Below are 22,611 nucleotides of genomic sequence, written 5' to 3'. Positions count from 1 at the left end.
GTACACTGAGAAGACATTTCTATACATCCCTAACTATCAACAGTAAACCCGTTTTGGCTCTTGTATATTTTGCACCCAATATGATGCACCGTATTCAATTCCAATGTTGCAGTGCCTGTGGTATTGCAGAAATGCAGATCACCATTAGGTTATACCTGCATCTCTTTTGAGGGATAATTTGACAAACGTGATCTAGGTTATTGACTTCTATGCTACTCAACTGAAGTGGTTTTCTAAACTTGATTCTTCAGCCTTCATCCAGGACGCTTTTAGCTGCCTCCCTTGTCCGCTGTCCCTTACACAAAGGTTTCTATTACCTTAGCAGCTCTTCATCAAGTGGCATGGAGGTCTTTCACAGTACGTCAGCTGATTACATTTACAAGATATTGGAAGATGAGAATCAAGAAACACCGATGAACAAAAACATAGAGTCTAGAAAGGGATTAAAAAGCATAAACTACAGGCATTTGATGTCTTATATTGCAGTTACATTGTTTTGTTTTGCATTTTGTAAAGAAGTACATCAGTACAGGAGATAGCTCTGAAACAACTGTAATGGAAAACCTAAATCAGTGGTAAATGTTCCCATGTTGGAATGTGTGCTCCTTCTATTGGTACCCAGAATAAAGTTTGATAAACCTTGTATTTCTGTGCACTTTTTTCCTGAGGTTTATCTCAGTGTAAATATGTAAGCATAATTTATGTCACACACGCTTAACCATAAAGCGGAAGAAATTGTTTGGATGACTTTAATGCTGGAGATAAACTGGTAAATGCTTGTACTGCATGCACTGGGAAAGGCTTTGATTTGGAACTGTGCTAGTTAGAATGACAGCACCCCCAGAGTAAATACATTTCTAAAGCTGTTTGTGGTTCAAAAGATTGAGAGATGTTATGAGTGCATGAATCTTGCTCTTAAAAATTTGTGAAAAAGATAGATGAATGCATCAATACTGGCAATGTGGGAGGGACTGCATGGCATTTTGTTTAATATAGCAAGCACAACTTACAGTGGATACAAAAAGTCTGCACACCCCTGTTAAAATGACATGTTTTTGTGATGTAAAACAATGACACACGATAAATCATTTCCGATTTTTTTTTCAATATTTAATGTTTCATACCTACGCTGTAAAATTCAACAGAAAAATGAACAAACGTGTTGGAAATTTTTTTAAAAAGCACCAAATACCTTTTTGCAAGAATATTTGGGATCAATGAAAAGGGGCAATTTAAGTAACTGGATTATCGCAACTTTTTATTTCTGTTTATATATATATATATATATATATATATATATATATATATATATATATATATATATATATATATGTTTTTTCTTTAACAAATTTGTTTGATTTGCATTTGAATTGTACAAAATAAATATTGCATTAATTTTGGAAGAAAAAAAATTCGAAATGATTTGAGTAATTGAAAAGATCATGTTTTCATTTCGTTTGCATCACAAAAATCTGAAATTCTAATACTTTTGAGAGCCATTCTATTTGAGGAAAGATAAAAAAAAATAATAAAAAATTATATCCATCTGTCAGTGAAAAGACTTATTGCTCCATCTGTGTATGTTTCTGTGTGGTAAAGCGCAGGTTGCACACTCTGTGCATGCCTCGCTCTTCTTTACCATCCTCCATGCTCAGGGCCCATACCAAAGTGTCTAATCCTGCAGGGTAACTTGTCATTCTCTCAGCAGCTACAGACTTGACGGTTGGGAAAATCTATGCGGCCATGATGATCATGGAGTACTATCGCCAGAGCAAGATCAAACGATCCCAGGCTCTTCGTGATGAACAGGTACTGCAGTCTCTAGTAAAGTAACGCACCTGCCTGCCTCTGAGCCCCTGAATTAAAAAAGGCAGACTGACGCGCTGAAATAAAGACCACAGGTGTGTAGATTCATTTCTACAAATGTGGGCTGTGACAGCCTCTGTTCCAATCGGGACTTTGTAAAATGCTCCTACGCTGGAAAAGGCCTTCTGTAAACACGTTGCTGCCATCTTGTGGCCAAAGTCGATTACAGCAATTTCGGTGTTGACATTTTGGTGTGGAGATTTAAAACTCAACCTTTCGCAAAGTTCAAAGCTCAGAATGTGACATTCGAGGTCACATATTTTTTTAGCCTCTAGTGTTGTCACAGCCCCAAAGGTGCCCGTACCTAAAAAAAAATTAAAAAAATCCCCATATTGACTGCCTGCAAAGATATTGCATCTGCTAACCTGACCGTGGACTGTTTTGCACTGCATAAAAGTACTTGTCAAGGAAGTGGAGTGACCACTCTCTACATGATGGCTATTGTATTCAATAAATTTTCCCCTGAAGGTGTTTGGAAACATTAGAGGGCCTATATTCTGAGTGGAAATGTTTTACTTCTTGACAGGGTTATGCTACTGTATTAGCAATATTTGCCTGCTTCCCATGTTAACTGCATGCAGTAATATGACCACTAGGTGCATTTGTTACCTCATTTATTATCCCTTTGACTCCAACCTCACACAATTTCCCTCATTCATTCATTGACTCACCAAAATGACACACTGTCAAACTGTCTCCACCTCATTTGTCCCATGCAACATGATGTCAGGAGCACCAGCTCCACCTCTTGATCTCCCACTGGTTCTTAATAAAACTACTTTGCATTATTAAAGTGGAGAATGAAACTTATAACAATATAGAATGCTGAAAAAAAATAAGTTTAATAATAGAAATGTGGGATCCTTCTGATCATAGCTGCACATGCCATTAACTTTTTAACTACAGACATATTTTAATTTGTTAACTTAAGGATTTTTCAAGAATTATGAATAATCAATAGCACTATAACGATGACATTGGCTACGTACAACACGTCAACGCCAAGCTGAAGCTTGTACTCACCGTTTCTTCCTCTTCAACTGCACAGATGAAGAGGCGGTAGCCGCCAAGTTAGAGTACGTTGTAATTTGGGACATGAAAAGGTTGATATCAATTGGTAAAAATGCGTTACATAATACCTAGACAGAAACTACTGTAGAAGTCAAGGTTCCTATAGTTGTAAAAGTGGATCCTAGTAATTCATTTTTAAAGACATTTTGTACATAATTATTGTCATTATCATTATATTTGGTTTAATATTGGATAAAACAAGACAGCTTGGATGTTTCAAAATAATATTTTAGCCTCTTATGGATTGTAATTTTTTTTTTCTCATAAATTTGCACACAAGGCGAAATACGTTTTGTCAATCATCTTACAACTTTAGAAGACGACTAATAAATAGATGGCAAAGAAGGTAGTGCTTCATATTTGACTTTTTTCTTCATCATCTTCCCTAATTTATCTCTCCCTTTTCTTATCGTCTTACATCCACTAATCCAGAAGCATGTTGCATCTTGTTTTGCCTCTTCTGTCCATGTTCACCTTTACCTGATTCTCGGAAGAAACCCAAAAACCTTTTCCAGAGTTCGAGGGCTGGCTTTCTGCAACTTTTAGGCGTGTCTCTGCTTCCGACCTGACCTGATGTGAACCGGTGGGTTGTTAACGGGTGCTTTAAAACTTGATGGCGTGCTGAGGAAGAGATAAAACATTTGAACCTGGGCTGTCGAAGCAGAGACAAATTTAAAACTTGCCTCAAACTACGACACCAGCCCGTATCAACTGGAAATGGACATGGCTGACCTAGAGGGTGCCTGATTATTTTTCTTTAGTCAATCTCTGGTTTCAGTAGTGAATTCCTCTTTCTTCTAGTCCTTCACAGAGCACTCTGTTGCTTAACTTCCTCGATGTTCTTTCTTCTCTTTCTCGATCTAGCTGTGGGGTATCACTTGTTCCAGAGTTACTCTTTTTTTTTCTTTTTGTTTGCCTGGCCTTGCTTTAGGCAACTGCCTCCTTTCTGTTCCTGCTCTGCACCTTTACCCTGCATTTCCCTTGTCAGTCTGCCTGATAGCTGGCGACGGCCATGTTGTATATCTCAAACAGAACCGCACGCCATTACTGTTTCAGCGCGTGGAGCCACCAACCCCCTCCCAGGACGGGGGTCCGGGACTCAACAACGCCTTGCCTCCGCCTGAGACAACAGACACTGGCAACAGCTTGTGAGTTCAACAGTCCTTTTGACGCACTATTATTATTAGTAAAATCAAAGTATAAAATCAAAGCAGGAAGCTGTGTTTCTGTGCGTGTCGCAGGCCGGTGGAGGGCGGGATCCCAGAGAGCCAGTCGTGGGTGACGGCTCGCGCCAAGGAGATGTCCCAGAAGGTTGGCAGCTGGAGCCCTGAAGGGCACTCTGAGGACGGCCTAGGAAGCATGACCAACTCACAGGTAGACGGTTTTCAAAAGACATACCCTAGAAAACCTTTAGTGCTAATGCAACAACATTGCGTAGTTAACATGCGTCCTCATCAGATGCAAGTTTGAGTCAGTGAGCATTTAACATTTTAAATGAACTCTCAGTTAGAAGTCGCCATGGACATGAATGTCATATCGATGTTTGGTTTCTAATGAGGTTTGAACCGTTTTTCCCAGAAAAAAGAACTCAGTGCATGAGTTTAAAATTATGAACACCTCTTTTTTTTTTCTTTTTTTTTTAAACAAGTTCAAATATATTCATCATACACACACCAGTCGTTTTATTAGATTAACAATTATCAGAATGGGGAAGGAAGGAGATTTATGTAATCGACTTGAATTCATGATTGCTGATGACAGATTGGCTGGTCTGAAAAATCTGCTGATCTGACGGTATTTTAAGGCACAATCATTTCATAGTCCAGAAAAGAAATAATAACCAGCCTAGCGGCAGTTGTGTCTAAAACAAATGACGTTGTTGTCAGAAGGAAATGGGTAGAAGTAGAACCTTGAAGCAGATGAGCCACAACGATAGAAAGTGTCACCGTTTCGAGTTTATGCACACTTTACCTGCAGTTAGGACTTTGGGTGAGTTCACACTGCAGCCTGAAGTGACCCAATTCCGATTTTTTTGACGTAATGCAACCTGTATCCGATCTTTTCATGGCAGTGTGAACAGCACAGGTCGGATTTTTTTTCGAATGTGACCCATATCCGAAACATATCCGATTCAAATGCGACCTAATGTCCAGGCCGCATTCATCCGAACTCGACGTCACTGATTCTCAACAAATCTCACTGTTCTGGGTCCTGATAGGCGCAAGCGGGAAGAAAAACAACAACCATGACGGACTATATGAGGATTAAGTTGTTAATATGTTGCTCCGGCCGGACAATAACTTCAAGTATGTAAGCTAAGCTCCACCGTTAGCCTCCATGTTTACTTCCGCAAACACTGAGCACTTCTTCTTTTTATGGCAGTTGGCAGAACACTTAGAATGCTGACGCTATTGCGCCCTCTACTGCGCATGCGGGACACTTTCAGGATTTTGCCCGTTCACACTGCAGAACGCATACAGGTCGCATTTACTGGCAGCGTGAACGGCCCCGGCAAAAAAAAATCAGAATTGCCAAAAAATCGGAATTGGGTCACTTCAGGCTGCAGTGTGAACACACCCTTTTTTTCGGTTCTGGTGTTATTGTATATTTTACAGAGTGGAATAACGCAAACAGAGCATCACCTCAAAATTGACACGGAGATCCCAAACACACATCTGAAGTTGTTTTGAAATTAATGAAGTAGACTAATATAAATCTTCGGAAACAGCCTCGACCTCAAGGAAATTTGAATGAAGGCGTAGTGCAGGTACATCTCCGTAAATTGAAATATGCGCGTCAATTAGGCTCGTTTGTCCTTTTGTAAATAATATTTTAAATGTTTTTCATGTAATTTTCTATTCTTAAATGGACTGATTTCATCAGCTGTAGCTATTCTTATTTTAATATGAATTGTTCAATTGTAGTGAACCAAACCCGTTCACTACAATTGAGGTAATATGAGATATCCTTTGTTCCATGCGTAAATGTTAGTTCCCCTTCGTTTCCTGTCTCTGTTGTTATTTTTCTACTGTATAAAACAAATCTACCTTGGTACAGAGGGGTTTACAGTTCTTGCTGGACCATTCTTACTTGCTGTTTTGTCCTCACTAAATCATTTCCAACTACGATCGGATTTGCACCAAACTTACTTTTTTTTTTAACCGTCTCACCCTCAAAGTCTTTCTTGTCAGATGTATTTGTTTTTCAAAAATCTTTCTGTATCTTCCCTGAAGCACACGACTACATGCATCGATCTTGTGTTTGTCTTCAAAGTGACTCATGTTCGTGTTTGTTGTGCTCCTAGATCTAATCAGTGGCGTCTGCATCAGATTTAGCAATCCCTCAGTTGAGCAATCCCTCCCTGACTGACAAAGGTCTGAAACGGTTTTATCTGACACGTGTATTGTTCCACTGTTCCTGCGAGTCAGATTTTTGATATATGTAAAAAAAAAAAAAAAAAAACTAGAATATCACATCAACATGCATCAACATTGTTGACAAATTTGCATTGTCAACAAAAACAAGATGCTTAATTTGGCGTTAACCGCTTTGTGTGCAAACTAACCTTCAACAGCAGTCGTCATTTTCTTCACGACCTGCCTGCAGCGTGTCGCTATTGCATCTGGATAACTTTACTGTTGTTTGTCTGATAAGTCCCTTTGGCTGCACATGACTTTCTCCTCAACTCCATTCCTGCTATATCATCACAAAAGCCTTTCAACAAGGAAAAAAAAAAAATCTCCTCCCATTGTCCACTCAGTTGAGTTGATGGCAGCTTTTGTTTGGAGTGTACTTCCTGTCATTCCGTGTTTGAATTTCAATCGCTGTGGCAGTCAGCCGCCGACACATACGCTTTCCAAATTCTCCCACCCTTTAGCTCTCTACTGTACCAGACGTTTTCCAACTGTTCCCCTTAACTCCCCTGTTAGCTATCATGGCAGCCAGTCACACCATCTCCTGCTCTCCTGCTCTGTTTACAGACGGTAGAGATGAGAGAGATGGGGCAGGATGGTATCTCGGATACTGAGCAATTTCCACCAATGGAAGGCCACGGCAGGGCCGCTTCCATGCCCCGCCTCCCAGGCGACAACCAAGTGAGCAGCATCCCCACCTCTCCACTGTCTTCCTGTTTTCTCCCCCAATCATGTGCATGCCTCATCTGCCTTTGTTTTGCACCATTGCATCTTACAAGGTCTGAGTACAAAATTGCTCCCGGCGTTCCAGTCCGAAGAAATTCCGGGTTACGGCAGCGTTGGACAAATTGCTGCAATTGCTGGTTTCTGTTTAACATTCGTGTTTAATCGGAAACAATCGGCGTGTCTAACTGTCGTGAAAATCCCTGTCCATTAAGATACTTGTCTGGCTAAAACATGGACATGCTAAGACATAGAAATGTTTTACCAGATGTTGCCTACTTGCTAGAATTCTGCTTAGCAAGTCTAAATCAGACCTCTTAACATCAGTTTATACTTTCACCTGCATGATTGTATTTAATCATGACTTCCTTGTTTGTTTGTTTTTCTTTATCTCACACTATCACCCATTTTGTCATCATTCACGTATCAGTGAGTGCTCTGGTTGTCATCCACACACACAAAAAAAGACCTTTTTGAACACGTACACGGTTCCCAAGCCCCAACTTTTTATTTATTCCTTCTACGCCTAATTGTCAGGACCCCTACCTAACGAATTACTTTTTTTTTTTTTTTTTAGTTGTGTTTTATTAAATTGTTTCTTCCCTACAGGCAATGGGCAATGGTTTATTACTCACTGTTTGGAATAGAACAAGCACAATGCTGTGTAGTTAAACGTGTGGGATTGCGTGTGCAGGTGTGCGTTGTGCATGCGTGTGCCCTCGGAGTCACGTCAGCCCTGCTGCTTTGCTGTGTGCTGCTGTTTGAAATCAAAAGTGTGCACATTTGTGAAGGCAGATTCATACGTGTGGATGTTTTGCCCACTGTCATCGCTGTGGTCGCCAGTGTGTGGTTGTTTTTTTTGTTCCTTCAGGCACTCAAGAACCAAAACTGAAGTGCATCTTTGATTGCTTATGCAGAAATATTCATAGAGCTTTCTTTCATTTTTTTTTTTTTTTTTACACATTTTCTCACTTTAGAACCACAACTTATTGTTTATGTTGGGATTTTATGTGAAAGATCAACACAATTGTGAAGTGATAAAACTCTCCATAATTAGAATTATTACCTGAAAAGTGTGGCAATTGCATTTTAGTTCGACTTCAATTAGATATGTCTCAATAAAATCCATTGGTTCTAATTGGAGATCTATGGTCTGCAGAGGTTTACAGTAAATGTGGATGTTTTACCACTTACATTGATAAAACATTGTAACTGGAATAAGTTAATTCAAGAGGAATAATGTACATGTTTTTATTTACATTTTATTAAAAAGTGGCACGTTAGCTCCCAGGCTTTGAGGTCGGCAGGCCTCCTTGTCATCACCCTAATCTTTAGCTCAGTTTCCACTCAGGAAACTGGCTGGGTGATTCCAAAACATTAAGTACAAGATTTTCACAATCGTCACAGATTTTGAAAAGATTACGAGTTCACCCTAACAGACTGGTTCTTGTTTCCTCGACTGAAAAACTGAGGATCACATGCTTAGCAAGTTTTCCCGCCGAGGAATCGCACGCTGCAGGATTTTGAAAAAGAACTGAAGCCAACTGAACGCATCAAACTCTCATTGAGATTCTTGTGAGGGTGACTCTTTCAAGAAACAGACATGCTGGTAGGCGGTGGTAATAAGAGATATATTCAGACTTCAGACAGACTACTTTGTTTTTGTCTTGGTAATCCGGATGTAAAATCGGGTCATAAATCATACAGCTTGTCCTCGGCTTAAATTAAAATGTATGGAACTTTATTAGAAATGATATTTCAGATCCTTTTCCGTCCACTTCACAATTTGGTAGCCGCTTTGTGTTGGTCTGTCACATAATATTCCAATAAAACATTGTCACGTTCGTGATTGTAAGGGGAAAAAGTTGTGCCAATATTTTTGCAAAGTGCTCTATATTTGCCTGACATGATAAATTGAGGTTAGGCTTTTTAACAAACTTAAAGGAAGTTAGGCAAACAAATTCTATTGAGCCAATCAAACCTGCACCTTGGTGACAATTTGAGTGTCGCCGTGGCACTGTTGTGGTGGACACCACTCCCAGTGTTTGTATTAAGTGTTGTTTCTTTCACCGTCTCTGCTGCTTTGGTGTCTAATCTTTCCCTCCTTCTCTTTCTGTCTGTCTCTTTTCTTCATCGTGGCGCTCCTTCTTTGTCTGTGCCGAATCTTTCCCACTGACATCCCTTTGCTTTTACTTGTCTTTTATCCTGTTTCGTTGTGTTTTCAACTGTCCTTTCCCTTTAATCGTCTCCTTGCCCCTCTCTTGCTTTTATGGGTTTGCGCCGTGTGTGACCATACCTCTGGTGTATTTGTGGCTTTGTGTGCGTGTGTGTGTGTGTGTGTGTGCGTGTGTGTGTGTGTGTGCGTGTGTGTCTTCTTTGTGCTCATCCAGCAGCGGAGGAAAGGGAAGCACCGTGGCAGTAACCTCAGTGTATGTACCCTGTCTTCTGTTCGTTCCTCTCAATCATTCTCAGCCTCTTTGTTGATTTTTTTTTTTTTTTGCCCCCTCATATGTGATGTCTCCATGTTGTGTCTATCATGCATTATTATAGGGGAAGGTTATTTGAGAAGGAGTTATAAAAGCATGAAATATTACCCCAGCCCAGTTTCCAAACTGGTAGAAGTAGGTTCAGACTTCACAGTTTGAAGTTTGGAATTGGGCAGAAGTTTGCCTGACCGGTCTCCTTAGCCATTTTTCAAACTACTTTCTCTGGATCGTATGACTCTGTCTCTCTTTGCTCAGCTGCTGCCAACTGCTTTTGTTGCTGTGTGTCCTCAAGCCCCGTCTGCTTAACTGCAACGTTGTTGATGGTTCCCCCGTTTGTACCCTAGTCTGCACTCAGCATTGCTCAACCTGCATGCAAGAAACTTGAAGGGAAAAAAAAAAAAAAAAAAAGAAATGTCTCAAACAAAAATGTGTATGCATGTTTGATTGAGCGAGAGATGGAGGATGAAATTTAAGGGCAATTGGAGGAAATAGACAAGGAATTTTTAGGAGTTGTTAAAATTACTATATTCTGCTGATTTATTTTGCTGCCTAGAACTCAAATTTTTAGGTCAGCTTTGCTGCCAAAAAGATTTAGTTCCAAGGTAAAGATTATCATATTTTTCCACCAAATGCGCTGCTCAGGCACTCCTTCCTCAAACAAAAACTTCCATCAGATGAATGGAAACAGCTCCAGTGTATGCATGACTTTGGGAAAGCACACGTGACATAGAAGCAGAAAATTAATTTGCCACCTGGAATGTGCCATGCTCAGGGCAATTCTGAGTGAAGATGGGGAAGTATCGCAAGTTGTAATGATTCTTCAATTTGTATTTTTTTACTTTTTGAAAGCAAGTCAAAGAAGCATGAAAGGCATGGCTGTTTGCCAGATCTCCTCTTATTGTAATTCTTGTGTTATTTGTTGCTTGTTTTTTTTTTTTATTATTATTAAATAGGGGACTGCAATTTATAGTAAGTAACCATTTATTTCCACCTAATGCCCCTCCCTCACACTTTTCTGAATCTGCAGAAAAGTAAAAAAAAAATCCTAATTGAACTGAGTACATGAAGTAACCTTGCAAAGGACGTATGCGTTGCACACTGTAGCTATAAATGTATATTTGTGAGAACATAGCTTCAGTGCCTGACAGGTTTTTTCTTTTTTTTTTTTTTTGTTAGTCTAGAATATCTTCCTGTAAAATGAACCAGAAACCTGATCGTTTCCGTGACACTTTTTATATTTTTAAAGAAATTACTTTCTCACCAATGCAGTGAAGATGATAGAAATATTCTAGTGCTGCTACCAAAAACATTTCATTATTAATAGATGGTCACAATTTTATCAGGTTTCTCTTTTCAGTATTTAATATGGTCTTAGGTATTGTTCTAGATAGCAGGAATCACAACATGTCAGGGTTTAGACCAAACCTGCCCAATAGGCTGCTTTGCAGATCCCTGCCCTATGAGTTTCATTTGCCCTAACATGGATTTTGAAAGAGCATGGATTTTTGAAATAGCACACTACTGCTATTAGCATTACTAATAGCAGTAGTCTTTAAGTTCAGATGAGTTTTCAAGAAATTCTAGGGGGAAAAAAAATGTAGCATACAAACATTTTGGCCCAAAAACGCCGCCCTGACAGTCACAAGAAACTTTCTCTTCATCTCTCGGTGGCTTCTCTTTCTTTCTTAGACCATCAGTGACAACAGTCCAATGAAGCGGTCCGCCTCGTCTCTGGGCCACAGCAGGTCTGGGCGAGGACACCGAGACAAAGGAGATGATTACCACATGGAGTGTTCGATACCCGAGGAGGGGAGAGCTTCCAGACACGGACACCGGCGAAAGGATCGCAGTCATCGGGCGTCTGAGAGGTCCCTCTGTCGCTACAGTGAAATTGACACAGGTCAGAGAAAATAAAAACAAGTACATTTACATCTGTTGCTTTTATATTTGATTTGTAAACTAAATCGTGCGTTTTTAACACACCTGATAAATAAATCCAACGTGACGCCCGGGAACAGACCTGAGCACGACCACACAGTCTGGTGACCTCACATCGAAAGAGAAGGACCGCGACCGAGACCGGGGCCGGTCCAAAGACCGCAAGCACCACCACCATCACCACCACCACCACGGCTCCGTGGACAAGGAACGCTACGTGCCCGAACGCGGCGGCGAGTACGGACACAGACACTCCCGGGACAGGGAGCATGACCGGGACAGGGAGCATGACCGGGAGAGGGACAGAGACCGGGAGCGGCGCTGGTCGCGATCACCCAGCGAGGGCCGTGAGAATGTTCCGCACAGACAGGTGGGCTCCAGGGTCAACCTGTTCCTGCATGTAAAACCACGGATTTGATATTTTTGTGCTATCAATTCCAGTGTTTCTAATTTGATGGCAGCTACCTTATATATTATGAAATGATGGGGTGCCCAAGACACATTGATGTCCTGTAAATCACATCCTTTCCAGAAGGATACTACCTACGTGATAAAAAAAAACAAAAATTGTCATTTATGCTGCTATTAAATCAGAGGCCATTTTGTCTTCAGAATGTCAAAAAAAATTGAAAATGTTTTTATGTACTACTACATTCACATAAACTGATGCATTATTGTGACAATAATAATGCAAAATATAACTGAGGCATGTATGTTTGATGAAGTCAGTATGTCGCCAACAATCCAGCAAATATTCATTAAAATTAGAGATGCGTCAATCTCATAAATTTTGTCCTCCCAAAGTTGGGACGTAGTATTCTACCAACACTGCTGTCAACCTGCAAGCTGAACGAAAGCTGTGCAAAGCAAAGTTGTCCTTAAATTGTTGTCCTACTGAGATGCACAGGAAACCATTTTAGATTAAGTATGGCGCCTATCAAGCTTAAAATCTTTGGATTCTCAACTAATTTCTCAGTGCATCTCTAATGAAAATGTATATTTGTCTACCTTATTGCTGTGACCAGCTATCAAATATTCTTATCTTGCTAGTGTTTTATCACACCCCACCACTAAATGTTCCTTTCCCTGAAAAATGGCCTCGTGGGTCTTTATACAAGGGATGAATACAACAAAGTTAATTCTAGTGAACTGAAGCTGTTTTCTGTTTTTATTCTCAATACTTACACTCTGCTGTGTTTGCTGGTCTGCAAATCAACCCTTTAACTTTTTTTTTCTTCTGTCGTCTTTTGTTTTCTTTCCTCTGCATGACATCTTGCTTCTCTTTGTATGGTGCTGTTTGGAATCCCATCTCTTATATTCACATCTTCTACTCCTGTTTATCCACTGCTCTGCTGCTCTTTGATGCCTTTATTATTTTTCTTTTTTCTTCCACAAACATCATGATCGGGGCTTTTCTTCTTCTTGTTGCTCTTAAATCTTGTTCTCGTCTTCCCTTGCTTCTCTATTTGGCTTCCTCTGTCTTTCTTGCATTCCTCTTACTCCTCCTCTGTTTGTTTTATGCTCTGTCGTCATCATCTTCTGCTTTGTTCTACATGTTGTGTCTTTGAATTTGTGGTTCGTTCTTTTTATTTGCTTTATTTCACTTTTTGTGTAGGGCAGTAGTTCAGTCAGCGGAAGTCCAGTTCCATCGACCTCGGGAACCAGTACACCACGGAGAGGTCGCCGACAGTTGCCTCAGACCCCTGCCACACCCCGACCCCATGTCACGTACTCCCCCGTAGTCCGTAAGTCCATGCCCACTCCTCCTGGGGGACCACAGGGCAGACCCCCAGCCCCAGGTCCCCGCCACTTTTCTCCAGAGCCTCTTCAAGGGCAGGGTCCACCCCCGGCTGGAGTCCTGATGGCCCACCATGGCGCACCCCGCCAGAGCCATCATCCCCCACTACGCTGGGGTGACTCAGGCGGAGGAGGCGGTTCCATGGAAGGGGATGGCTGCTTCTACAACCAGGAGTACCAGGACTTTGATCCGCACCATGAACCACCCGCCTATGAGCCAAGTGCCATGCAGGGTGGAAACCCTCACCCCCACGCCCTAGCCAACCACCCTCTGCCTCCTCCCACACAACCACAGCCTCACAACCCCCACCCCCTTCCTCCTCTGCAGCCTCATCCGGTGAACAACCCCCACCCGCAGCCCACTCGCACCTCACCCAGGACTGTCAGCCACGCGATTCCTCCCACCACTGCCCTGACTGGGCCTGTGCAGAACCAGGTTCAGCCCGCTGCCCAGCGCCGCCTGCCAAACGGCTACCGATCGTCATCCCCTTCCACACACCTCCACGGACCTCCACACACTGGGCCTCACAAGGTTCCTCCTCCGGCTGGGCATCCGAGGGGTCCCCGCAAGGGACTGCACGAACCCTATGGTGAGAGGGAGGAAGACAATTGGTGCTAGCCCCCAGCGGACGGGGGAGGGATGTATAATCAATAGACTGGAAAAACAAAAAAAAGAGAGCTCCTAGCCAGAGCAGTGACTGCCAAGGGAAATCACAACCTTTCTTTTTCATCTGGTTATTAATTTTAGTCACCCCGGCTCCTCGGGGTGCCACGTGGACGCTTCGCGGGATGAAAGGATTGTTATCAGCGTAAAATAGACACAGCGAGAAGGCAAAGGTTGAGTCTGGAGCAACAAGAAGCAACAACTTTTGTGTTCTGCTTGCATTGTTGATCATCTCTTGATGCCAAAAGAGACCAAGCTCAGATTTAAGTTTTTTTTTAAGATGGGAGGAGAAATGACAGACACTACTCTTTGTGTCTTAATTTATGCCTCTGGCAATGAGCTATAGCCACTTACAAGATGTCAAGAGTTGCGACTCGATAAAAGACACTTTAAAGTCAGAGCAAAAGGAACAATCTTTTATTTTCCTTTTATAACGTTTTCTCGAGGCTAACTGTTGAGTTAGCCGTAAAACAAAAAATCGTCTAATCCAACCCTCCCAGCCACCAATGAAATATTGATGAGTTTTATCATCTGTGTTTTTAAATCTGACAACGAGCCCTCTGCCTGTAAACGGTAAGAAGGCTAAGTGGGTGGGAGAGTTGGTAAGTGTTGCAGGGGGTGGCAAAATGTCTCTCTGTCAAAAACAGCCAGAGGACCTGATGAGTGTGTTGGCAATATTTAACACACTCCTCCCAGTGACAGACAAAAAAAAAAAAAAACTTTAGCCAACCTCATCCAATGACCAAGAAAAAAAAAAAATACAAGGAAGAATTTCACCAACAAAAAACAAACAAATAACTGTTTTCTGCAGTATTTCTTGTTCTACTCCTGCGGCTGCTTCTTCTTCCTCCTCCTCCTCCTCCTCTTCTTCTTCTTCTTCTTCAGAACATCGAAGCTTGAATCTTCTGTTGCACCCCACACGGCTTCGTTTTTTTAAGACTTGCGGAGTTGTGACACTTTATGGAATCCTGCATGAATGCTACAAAAGAATACTAACGATACAAACAACGAGAATCTACTGTCTGTTTGGGAGGAGGGGGGGTCTCTCCTCCTTTCCGTTGTGGTCTGTAGGGTTTCTCTCTTTTTTACTGAAAAATACTTTCTGTTTCTCTCTTTGTGCTCTGAATGACATTCCTCTTGCCGTACCTTCATTTTCAGTAAAAATCAAACGACAGAGGGCTACAAGGGAAATCGGATAGTTAGTGTAATGTTTATCTGCGGGTGGGTGTGGGCGTGGGGTGGGTGGGGGGCGTTTTGCTTGCTCGTCAACTGTCCGTTCTGTGCCAAATGCCTGCCACTGATACAGCTGGAATTGCACATATTTTTAGTGAAAGTAACTTTTTTGTAACAAACGTCATCATGCTATTATGATATAATGGGTAGCACGGTAAACTTAACATGGATTGATTTTTTTTTTTTTTGTTATTTGTAACGTGGTGGTGAAAAGTCAAGACAAATCAGTAACTCAAATCTTAAAGTCTTCCAGGGCTTGGGGTTCAAACAGAGGCATCAGAGAGGAAGAGACCAATAGAAAGAAGGCACAGAAAGGAGAGAAACTCTTCATCTTTGTTTTTCTTCGTCTCCGAGGGAAATGTTGGATAAACTGCTAATGTAATTGCTTGTATTTGATTAGTGATTGTGAGAATGAGATGGATGCTCTGTGTTTTGTTTGTTTATTTATTTTTGGAGCTCAGGTAATCCTTTTTCCAACCCTGTGGTGGACCTCTAACATTTTTTTTTTTTGCTCGTCTCCTCTTTCGAGACGGCTCTGGAGACAGACACAGAATCTCGCGGAGCTCTGGAGGTGTGCAGGCTCAGTGGTAGTCGGACGGATAATATCTAGAGTGTTGGAACGTGTCGAATGATCTACACCTTTGAAAGAGGTGAGCTTAATTTAAAACAAGGGATGAGGATGCGGATATTGTTCAGCACCATTAAACATTTTACTAAAAACTAAAATGGTTTTAACTGTATGCCGAGACATGCTTCTAAAGATAAGAGCACGTAATGTTTTCATTTTAAGGAGGATTTTTATAGATTTTCAACATTACTGTTCTATTTATTTATTTATTTATTTATTTATTTATTTACTGAAAAGATTTTAAAAAAGGCTATTAGCATCATTGTATGCAACCTGTAGATGCAAAATTTGAAGGTTGTTTCTATTAGAAACCTTTCATCCATCCTGAACAGGAGACCTAAAGGAAGGTAATATAGTTTTGTAATTCCCACAAACCACATGATCTCTGTCCCCTGTATTCTTCAGCAAGCTTAAACATTTTCAAAGGGCAAATCACTCCGAGATGTGCACAAATTCAATGCAAACTTTCAGTTTTATGCCTATCAAAGATGCAAAAATACACAACAGAGGTAAAGGTATCTTTGCAGGGATGATATTAAAAATGTATCAATTTATTATGATGGTATTTAAAAGATTACTGCCAGTATTTTTGGACATAGTTATGTGTTAATTATCCATTAATCCTGTCTTGCCACTCAACCGTCTGCAGCAGTGATAACAGCAACTCTTGAGATTAATATAAAAACCCCAACAAAATGTAAATTATTGCTCAATCACATCTCTTCTGGTTAGTAATCTGTTATATTTATGTTAAATATATAAATACATCAAGTTTTGCCTTACAATGTAGAAAGACAACCTAATAGCACGCCCTTTAACAAATTTATATTTTTTAAAAAATAGATGATTTGAGGTCCACAATAACTGTCCATATATTTCCACTTGAAAACTAGTTTCCCAATGCATAGCTTGGCGGTTGCAAGAAATAAGATAAAGAAAATAATAAGTTTCTGTTTTCTGAAGTCTCTATAAAACGCACATGTTGTTTTTTTTTGTTTGTTTTTTTATCTTGAAGCTGATCCCACCCATCAGCAGAACTCTGCCAGTTTCTGTGTCTGCAGCCAAGTGTTGGCTCTCTCAGGCAGGTGATAAATCCAAAATGTTTGACACCACTGGCGACCTCCAGGGGGAGCTATACGACAGTAAAACTCAATTACGTTCGAGTGAGCGTTGTGCTTGTAGCATGTTCTCTCATCTCCAGGCCACCTCATCAGTGTTCACCCTTGTCAGCAGGCGAGCGAACTGCACCGTAGCACAGTTCAGACGGGTTGGAGAAATGACGTTTTGGGCTTTTGCTGATGTTCTGGAAATCACCTGGGTTCTGAGTGTTTCGCTCCCGTGTGGCTTCCGATTCCTCGTCGGTGTGTTTCTCTGTGTGCCTCAAAACAACCCCCGGTCACCAACGCACACCACTGTCAGCCCCAGACCACTGTCGTTTTCCCGTTTTTTGTTTGTTTGTTTGTTTTTAAGTTGACCGACGTTTTTAACCTGGAGGCCTATCACACGTTGACCAGAGAATGCATCAAAAACAAAAACAGAAATGAAAAATAAAAACTGCCTATTAGTGTCTTTCCAGCCTTAGTGGGATGTCACGAACAAGTACTTTTCACATCACTACACTGAAGAAGAAAAAAATAAAAATCAGAAAGCAACTAGGTATGTAGCTCCTGGTTGTGGTGTGTGGAAGTGAGCTTTTTTGCTCGTACGTATGTTACACGGGTGAATGTGTTTGGGATCACTGACGTTTAATTTCTTGTGCTTGCTTTTGTTTTCTATGCTTTGTCAGCAGAAATCCTTTTTCAACTTCTGAACATGTCTGTCATGTCATCGCGACAGTTTGCGATTATCCCGTGTTTGTGCGCGTGCGTGCTGTCAGTCAAACTTCTGAATGAGACGTGCAAAACCTGAGCATTCACTTTTCCATCTTTGTGTATATGCTGCAGTAAAATCCACTAACACGCTGATTAACCACACGAGTTCTTCAAAAAGCAATGTAAAGTCGCAATGGGGAGGAAAACAGTATTTTTTTTTTGTTTGTTTGTTTGATTGATTGATTTTTTTAAGTATAAAAGATATCAAAAAAGAAAAAAAAATCTAGTTCCAGAAATGCATGTGCTATGTGCATGCCACACCGTGGGTTAAAAGTCATCTTCAGGACAGAAAAGAAAAAGCACATTAATTAAGAAATAAGAGAAAAAAGAGATATATAAATAGATAGATGTTTTTAAAAAAGCAATGTTTCTTTTTTTCTTCTATTTTTGAAAACAAAAAAGACAAAAAGTAAAAAAAAAAAAACATATGAAAACACTGAAGAGACTTTGGTAAGAGTCAAAGTCTTGTTTCTTTTCTTCATTTATGGGGTTGAGACACAACACATCCAAGTTCAGGACACCGCAAAAAAAAAAAAAAACTGTTTTTAATGAAAAAGAGAGAATAAACAACACAGTTCTGAAGACGGTGTATTCTCCTATCTACTCATGTGAGGATCAAGGGGTGCAGGAGCTTGCCAAATCTGTTGATGTGCTTGTTCTAACTGGCTGTTGGACCTTTGATCCTTCACTAACGTACTCTTTCTCCCCCCGCCCCCTCCTCTCCCTCTCTAACTCTTATCTCTCTCACTCTCTAACCTTTCTCACTCTCGGCCAGTCTCACCGCTATTTCTACCAGTGCATTTTGTAATTCCAAACAGATCTCTTCCTAAAGAATAAAATCCAGAGAGAATGCACATGCCTTTGCCTTTTTTTCCCCCCCCCCTACCGTCTTTTTGTGCATCGATGTGAGCAAATGCATGCTTAGTTCCTCACTGAAGTTACCGAAATAATTCTGACAGTGACGGCTATTGTCATGCTATGTCACGTTTAAAATGAACACTGGTCTATTTTTATGTAGCCCAACAAGTCGGAATGTCATCGATATTCCAGAATAATCGAATATCAAAATCAAACATTTCACTTCAGATGTTCCCACTTCTGTCACATTTATAAATAACATGAAATACGGCTTAGACTGTCTCTGCAAACCTATTGTTTATACTCTTTTTGATAAAAATAAATACAAATTAGAGAATTTACTGAAATTGTTCAATTGTGATATGGCTATTCTAGAATTACTGATGTTTTAAAAAGGGGAACTGATGGGTATGAACAAGCAGCCGTGTTAAAAACGAGATTATAAAATGTAAAATGTATGTCAGCATTATAGGCAAGCACTGCACATACCCATAAATGTAATGTAGCTGCTTTTCTAATGTCTGCGTCTGAAAAGAGACAGGCTTAATGGTCTGAGTGGGTGGGAACCATTTGTCACCCAGTGGGGAAATCAATGCATCAGCTGAGGCATACGCCACATGCCCTGCTTTTTTTAATCCACAGCTGAGTGGATGCCCACTTTGTCTTTAACAATTATTACCATAATTTCAATAAATTGGTTTAATGTGAGACGTTGCAGACTCTGCATCATCTGGAAGATTGGTAACAGGAATTTTTGTATATTTTTTGCATATAGTCACCTAACTAAAATTTTGGGGGAAACAAAACCACCACCGCCTTTTTATTGCAAAAAGATGATTTAGACACAAAATGACTTAAGCCATTATTTTAAATGAAGGTGACAATATTTACATTGTGAGTGGTTAATGGTGAGTTCAGATCAACTTTGAGCTTATCCTGCTTTTCCCACATTGCCTCCTCACAATTTCTACCTGGGCGATACGCCGGCCTTAGCGTTATGGACGGTGCACAGGCTTTTATATCGTGAACATATGCAAAAACAAATGACTCCCAGGTCTTAATAAACAAAATAAATCAGAACTAGGTCACAATTCCCATGTCATAATATTCAGCAATTCCTCTTTACAGATGAGTTGGTGAGAGAAACCAGGCTGTGTGTAACGTGTAAGACGCTTGCACTTTCACAGCCATGACCGGTCCCGTCTAGATCTCCGTACACATACGGCACTCCGGTTTCAGCCGGAAGAATAAGCTCTCAGTTGAGGCCTCACGCAGCCGCACACCCCCTACTAAATTCCTTCCCGCCCCCCTTTTTGGGCTATTATCCCTTCCCCCAAAACAAACACAGCTACTGGTGAATCCCTGCACACCAGTTACATTAAACTTTTAATTATTTATGTCATAGCTGCCTATTGCCTATATTTACTTAATTAAACTATATATATATATATATATATATATATATATATATATATATATATATATATATAGCATTTTATTAATGATGCAACAATAATTGAATGCTCTTAAGGGGAAAAAAAGTGTACTCCAACTCATTATCATGTAGTAATACTTGAGGAACAACAAACCCCCCCATTGTTTTCAGTGTTTGGCCAGTCAATGGCTTTATGGCAACCCCCCCGCCCCCCCCTTCATTCTTTAGGACCGCAGTCTCCTGAATGCTCCCTGGTTTTATTGTGCTAATCAGCATGGGGGGATGTGAAACTGTGGGGGAAGGAAAATAACTTCTAAGTACCCAAACAAGGTTCCAAAGGCACCACTTTCACACAGACAGTTTTCCCAAATGCAAATCCCTTTTGTGGATCTCTTTGAATTACATGTTAACAAAGAGGGGAAAAAAAACAAAAACTAGTCTGTTTTCAAGTACAAAAGGTTTTTAATAAATACTGAGGTAGTTGCAGTCAATGAGAATTTTACACTTGATCACATCTTCTATGTTAAGTCAGGATGTAGACAATAACAAGCTCATATTCAGTTTGCCATGTGAAGCAGCAACAGAGTTCACGTTTATGTGAAATGAGTCGATGAAAGGCAGAAATGGTCCCAGTCCTTGAGAAGTTCCGCCTGTGTTCGGATGAAGTTATTATGAGGCATGGAGTCACATGAACTGCAGCGATCCAACTGGTCCGAGCCCAAGCTGTCCCCTTCAGGGCCTTCGCTGTCCCTGGCGTGTACCCCAGCCCAGACACTGGAACAGGCGCACCGTAGCGGGGCCGTTTCATCATGGCTCCCACGGGGCCGAGTAGAAAACTTTCAAAAGTCCTCTCTCAGGGTGTTCAACACGCTGCTATGACTGTCTGAAGGGGGATGGGGCTCGGGGAAGGTCCCAGCTCACTACAACAGTTTGCGTAATCCACCAAAACGGAGCTGACAATGAGCTGTTGAGCAGTCCCGTACTCCAGTTTTGCCTTCTTACACGGCAGGAAGTCCGGCTCAGCGGTAGCTTTGCCCCGTCTTTTCCGCGTGTGGTGCGGCGGCCCGCCGAGACAAGCGTCATCCTGGTTTTGCGCGTCGCCCTGCGCGTCCGCGTCGGCGGCCAGGTGAGGAAGAGAAGCGGGACCCTGGAGCTCCTGAGTGCCGCTCGCCTCTGTGGTCATCTTAACCTCAGAGGGCTGCTGTTCCTCGCGCTCTTCCTCCATACTTTCAGTCGTAGTCTGCGCCGCGTGGTAAATGTCTCGAGCGGATTTCATCACCAGAGTCAAGAGGAGGCTCCGGTGCAGCCGGAGACCCCCACGCTGCGTGCGGGAGCTGTACAGTTTGCCCAGTGCCACCACCATGATCCTCTTGGCCTCGGCGCTGACCTCCATCTCGCAGCTTGTTTTGAAACTAGTCCGAGGAAGGAAAACAATCACTTCAATGGTCCTGTCGCTCTGCCACAACTTCACTCGTAGACACAATACAGATTCCACGCGGGACAGATACTTATAACCTCGCTGACGTCACACACGCCAAGCGTCATCAGTCACAGGGCAAAGTCCCGCCCATCGGCCGTGGAGCGGCTTTGTGGGTCAACTGTGAACTATTTTTAATAAGCTTATAACTTTGGCTTGAATGCAAGTCCTATGATTGTAAATAAAAGTTGTTGATGTAAACAGCTTTAAAATAACCCAAAAATTGATGAAAAGCACACATATATGGCTATAAATTTCCTGCACAATAATAATAAAACAATGTAATGTGGTATTTATAGGAAAGACATGTTGTAATTCAAAGCCAAAATTATGTTTTCAAAATCAAGGCCACAAGTATGAGAGATATAAAGTAAGATTTATATGTTACTAAAAAATCTGACTTTCTATTTCATGAATATGAGACTAAGTCAGAATTTTGATTTTAAAAGTCATAAATATGGGTGTAAAATCACAATTAAAACTATGACAGTCACAACTAAGAGGAAAATACTAGATTTTGACTTTCACTTTAATACATATGGTAAGTTTGTCTTATACAGTAAGATTCAAAGTCAACATTTTGATTTTCAAAGTTACGACACAGAAAGCAACAATTACGACTTGGAAAACTAATAGGTAATAGCTATAGAATAAAGCTGCAATTGTGATGTGACTATCAAGGGAAAAAATAGGTAATTGAAAGAGAAAATATTACTTTGAAAGTCAAAATTATGACTATTTTTCTCATCATTATTTTAGATGGCAGCTTTCTTATAAGTGGTGGAAATGGCTTCAGCTCAGTCAGTTGTAAAACATTAAAAATTAATTTCCTTCTGACAGATTAGAAGAAATCTGCCAACCTTTGCTGGAAATTGACATGTCAGAATATTCTGATTTAAAAAAAAAAATCCTTTCGGGTTATCCTATTAAAGAGCGGTATTTTCATGCACATACATGTTTTACAGTGCAAGAGTGGGAATAGTCAAAGGAGTGGAAGGAATTCCTGTCTATTATTAGCCACCTTCAAGAATGAATGCCATTCCCCTCCTGCAGCTATCTGGAGCAGTCAAGAAGAGAAGCTGTATTATTAGTTCAAGCTTCCTTCTGGTCTCACCCATCCCCCAGTGCGCTGCTTCCTTTTGCAGGAAACA

At 41.0% G+C, this 22,611-nt stretch overlaps 2 protein-coding genes across 4 annotated transcripts in view; one reads left to right on the top strand and one right to left on the bottom strand.

Annotated features, from left to right (window-relative positions):
* cacna1aa (calcium voltage-gated channel subunit alpha1 Aa) overlaps nucleotides 1-18,544 on the top strand; it is a 94,423-nt gene extending 75,879 nt beyond the window's left edge. The window contains exons 44-51 of one of the 3 annotated variants that reach the window (XM_014997060.2): nucleotides 1,706-1,809; nucleotides 3,970-4,085; nucleotides 4,179-4,311; nucleotides 6,918-7,031; nucleotides 9,464-9,502; nucleotides 11,249-11,459; nucleotides 11,578-11,867; nucleotides 13,113-18,544. In XM_014997060.2, coding sequence (XP_014852546.2) covers nucleotides 1,706-1,809; nucleotides 3,970-4,085; nucleotides 4,179-4,311; nucleotides 6,918-7,031; nucleotides 9,464-9,502; nucleotides 11,249-11,459; nucleotides 11,578-11,867; nucleotides 13,113-13,913 — 1,808 coding nt within the window. In that variant the 3' untranslated portion in view covers nucleotides 13,914-18,544. The remainder of the gene's footprint in view (nucleotides 1-1,705; nucleotides 1,810-3,969; nucleotides 4,086-4,178; nucleotides 4,312-6,917; nucleotides 7,032-9,463; nucleotides 9,503-11,248; nucleotides 11,460-11,577; nucleotides 11,868-13,112) is intronic. The other 2 variants (XM_014997077.2, XM_088008270.1) reach the window with 2 other exon arrangements.
* A 1,881-nt stretch (nucleotides 18,545-20,425) lies between these two features.
* Nucleotides 20,426-21,477, bottom strand: ier2a (immediate early response 2a). The gene has a single exon (XM_014997092.2). The coding sequence runs from the start codon at nucleotides 21,374-21,376 to the stop codon at nucleotides 20,846-20,848; it is 531 nt and encodes a 176-aa protein (XP_014852578.1). The 5' UTR covers nucleotides 21,377-21,477; the 3' UTR covers nucleotides 20,426-20,845.
* Between the last annotated feature and the right edge of the window lie 1,134 nt (nucleotides 21,478-22,611).

The sequence above is a fragment of the Poecilia mexicana genome, unplaced genomic scaffold (genome assembly GCF_051168715.1).
Source record: "Poecilia mexicana isolate PSO_F unplaced genomic scaffold, ASM5116871v1 scaffold_8, whole genome shotgun sequence".
Lineage (NCBI taxonomy): Eukaryota > Metazoa > Chordata > Actinopteri > Cyprinodontiformes > Poeciliidae > Poecilia > Poecilia mexicana.
The sequence above is the reverse complement of the archived record's forward strand: the minus strand, read 5'-3'. Positions and strand labels throughout refer to the sequence as shown.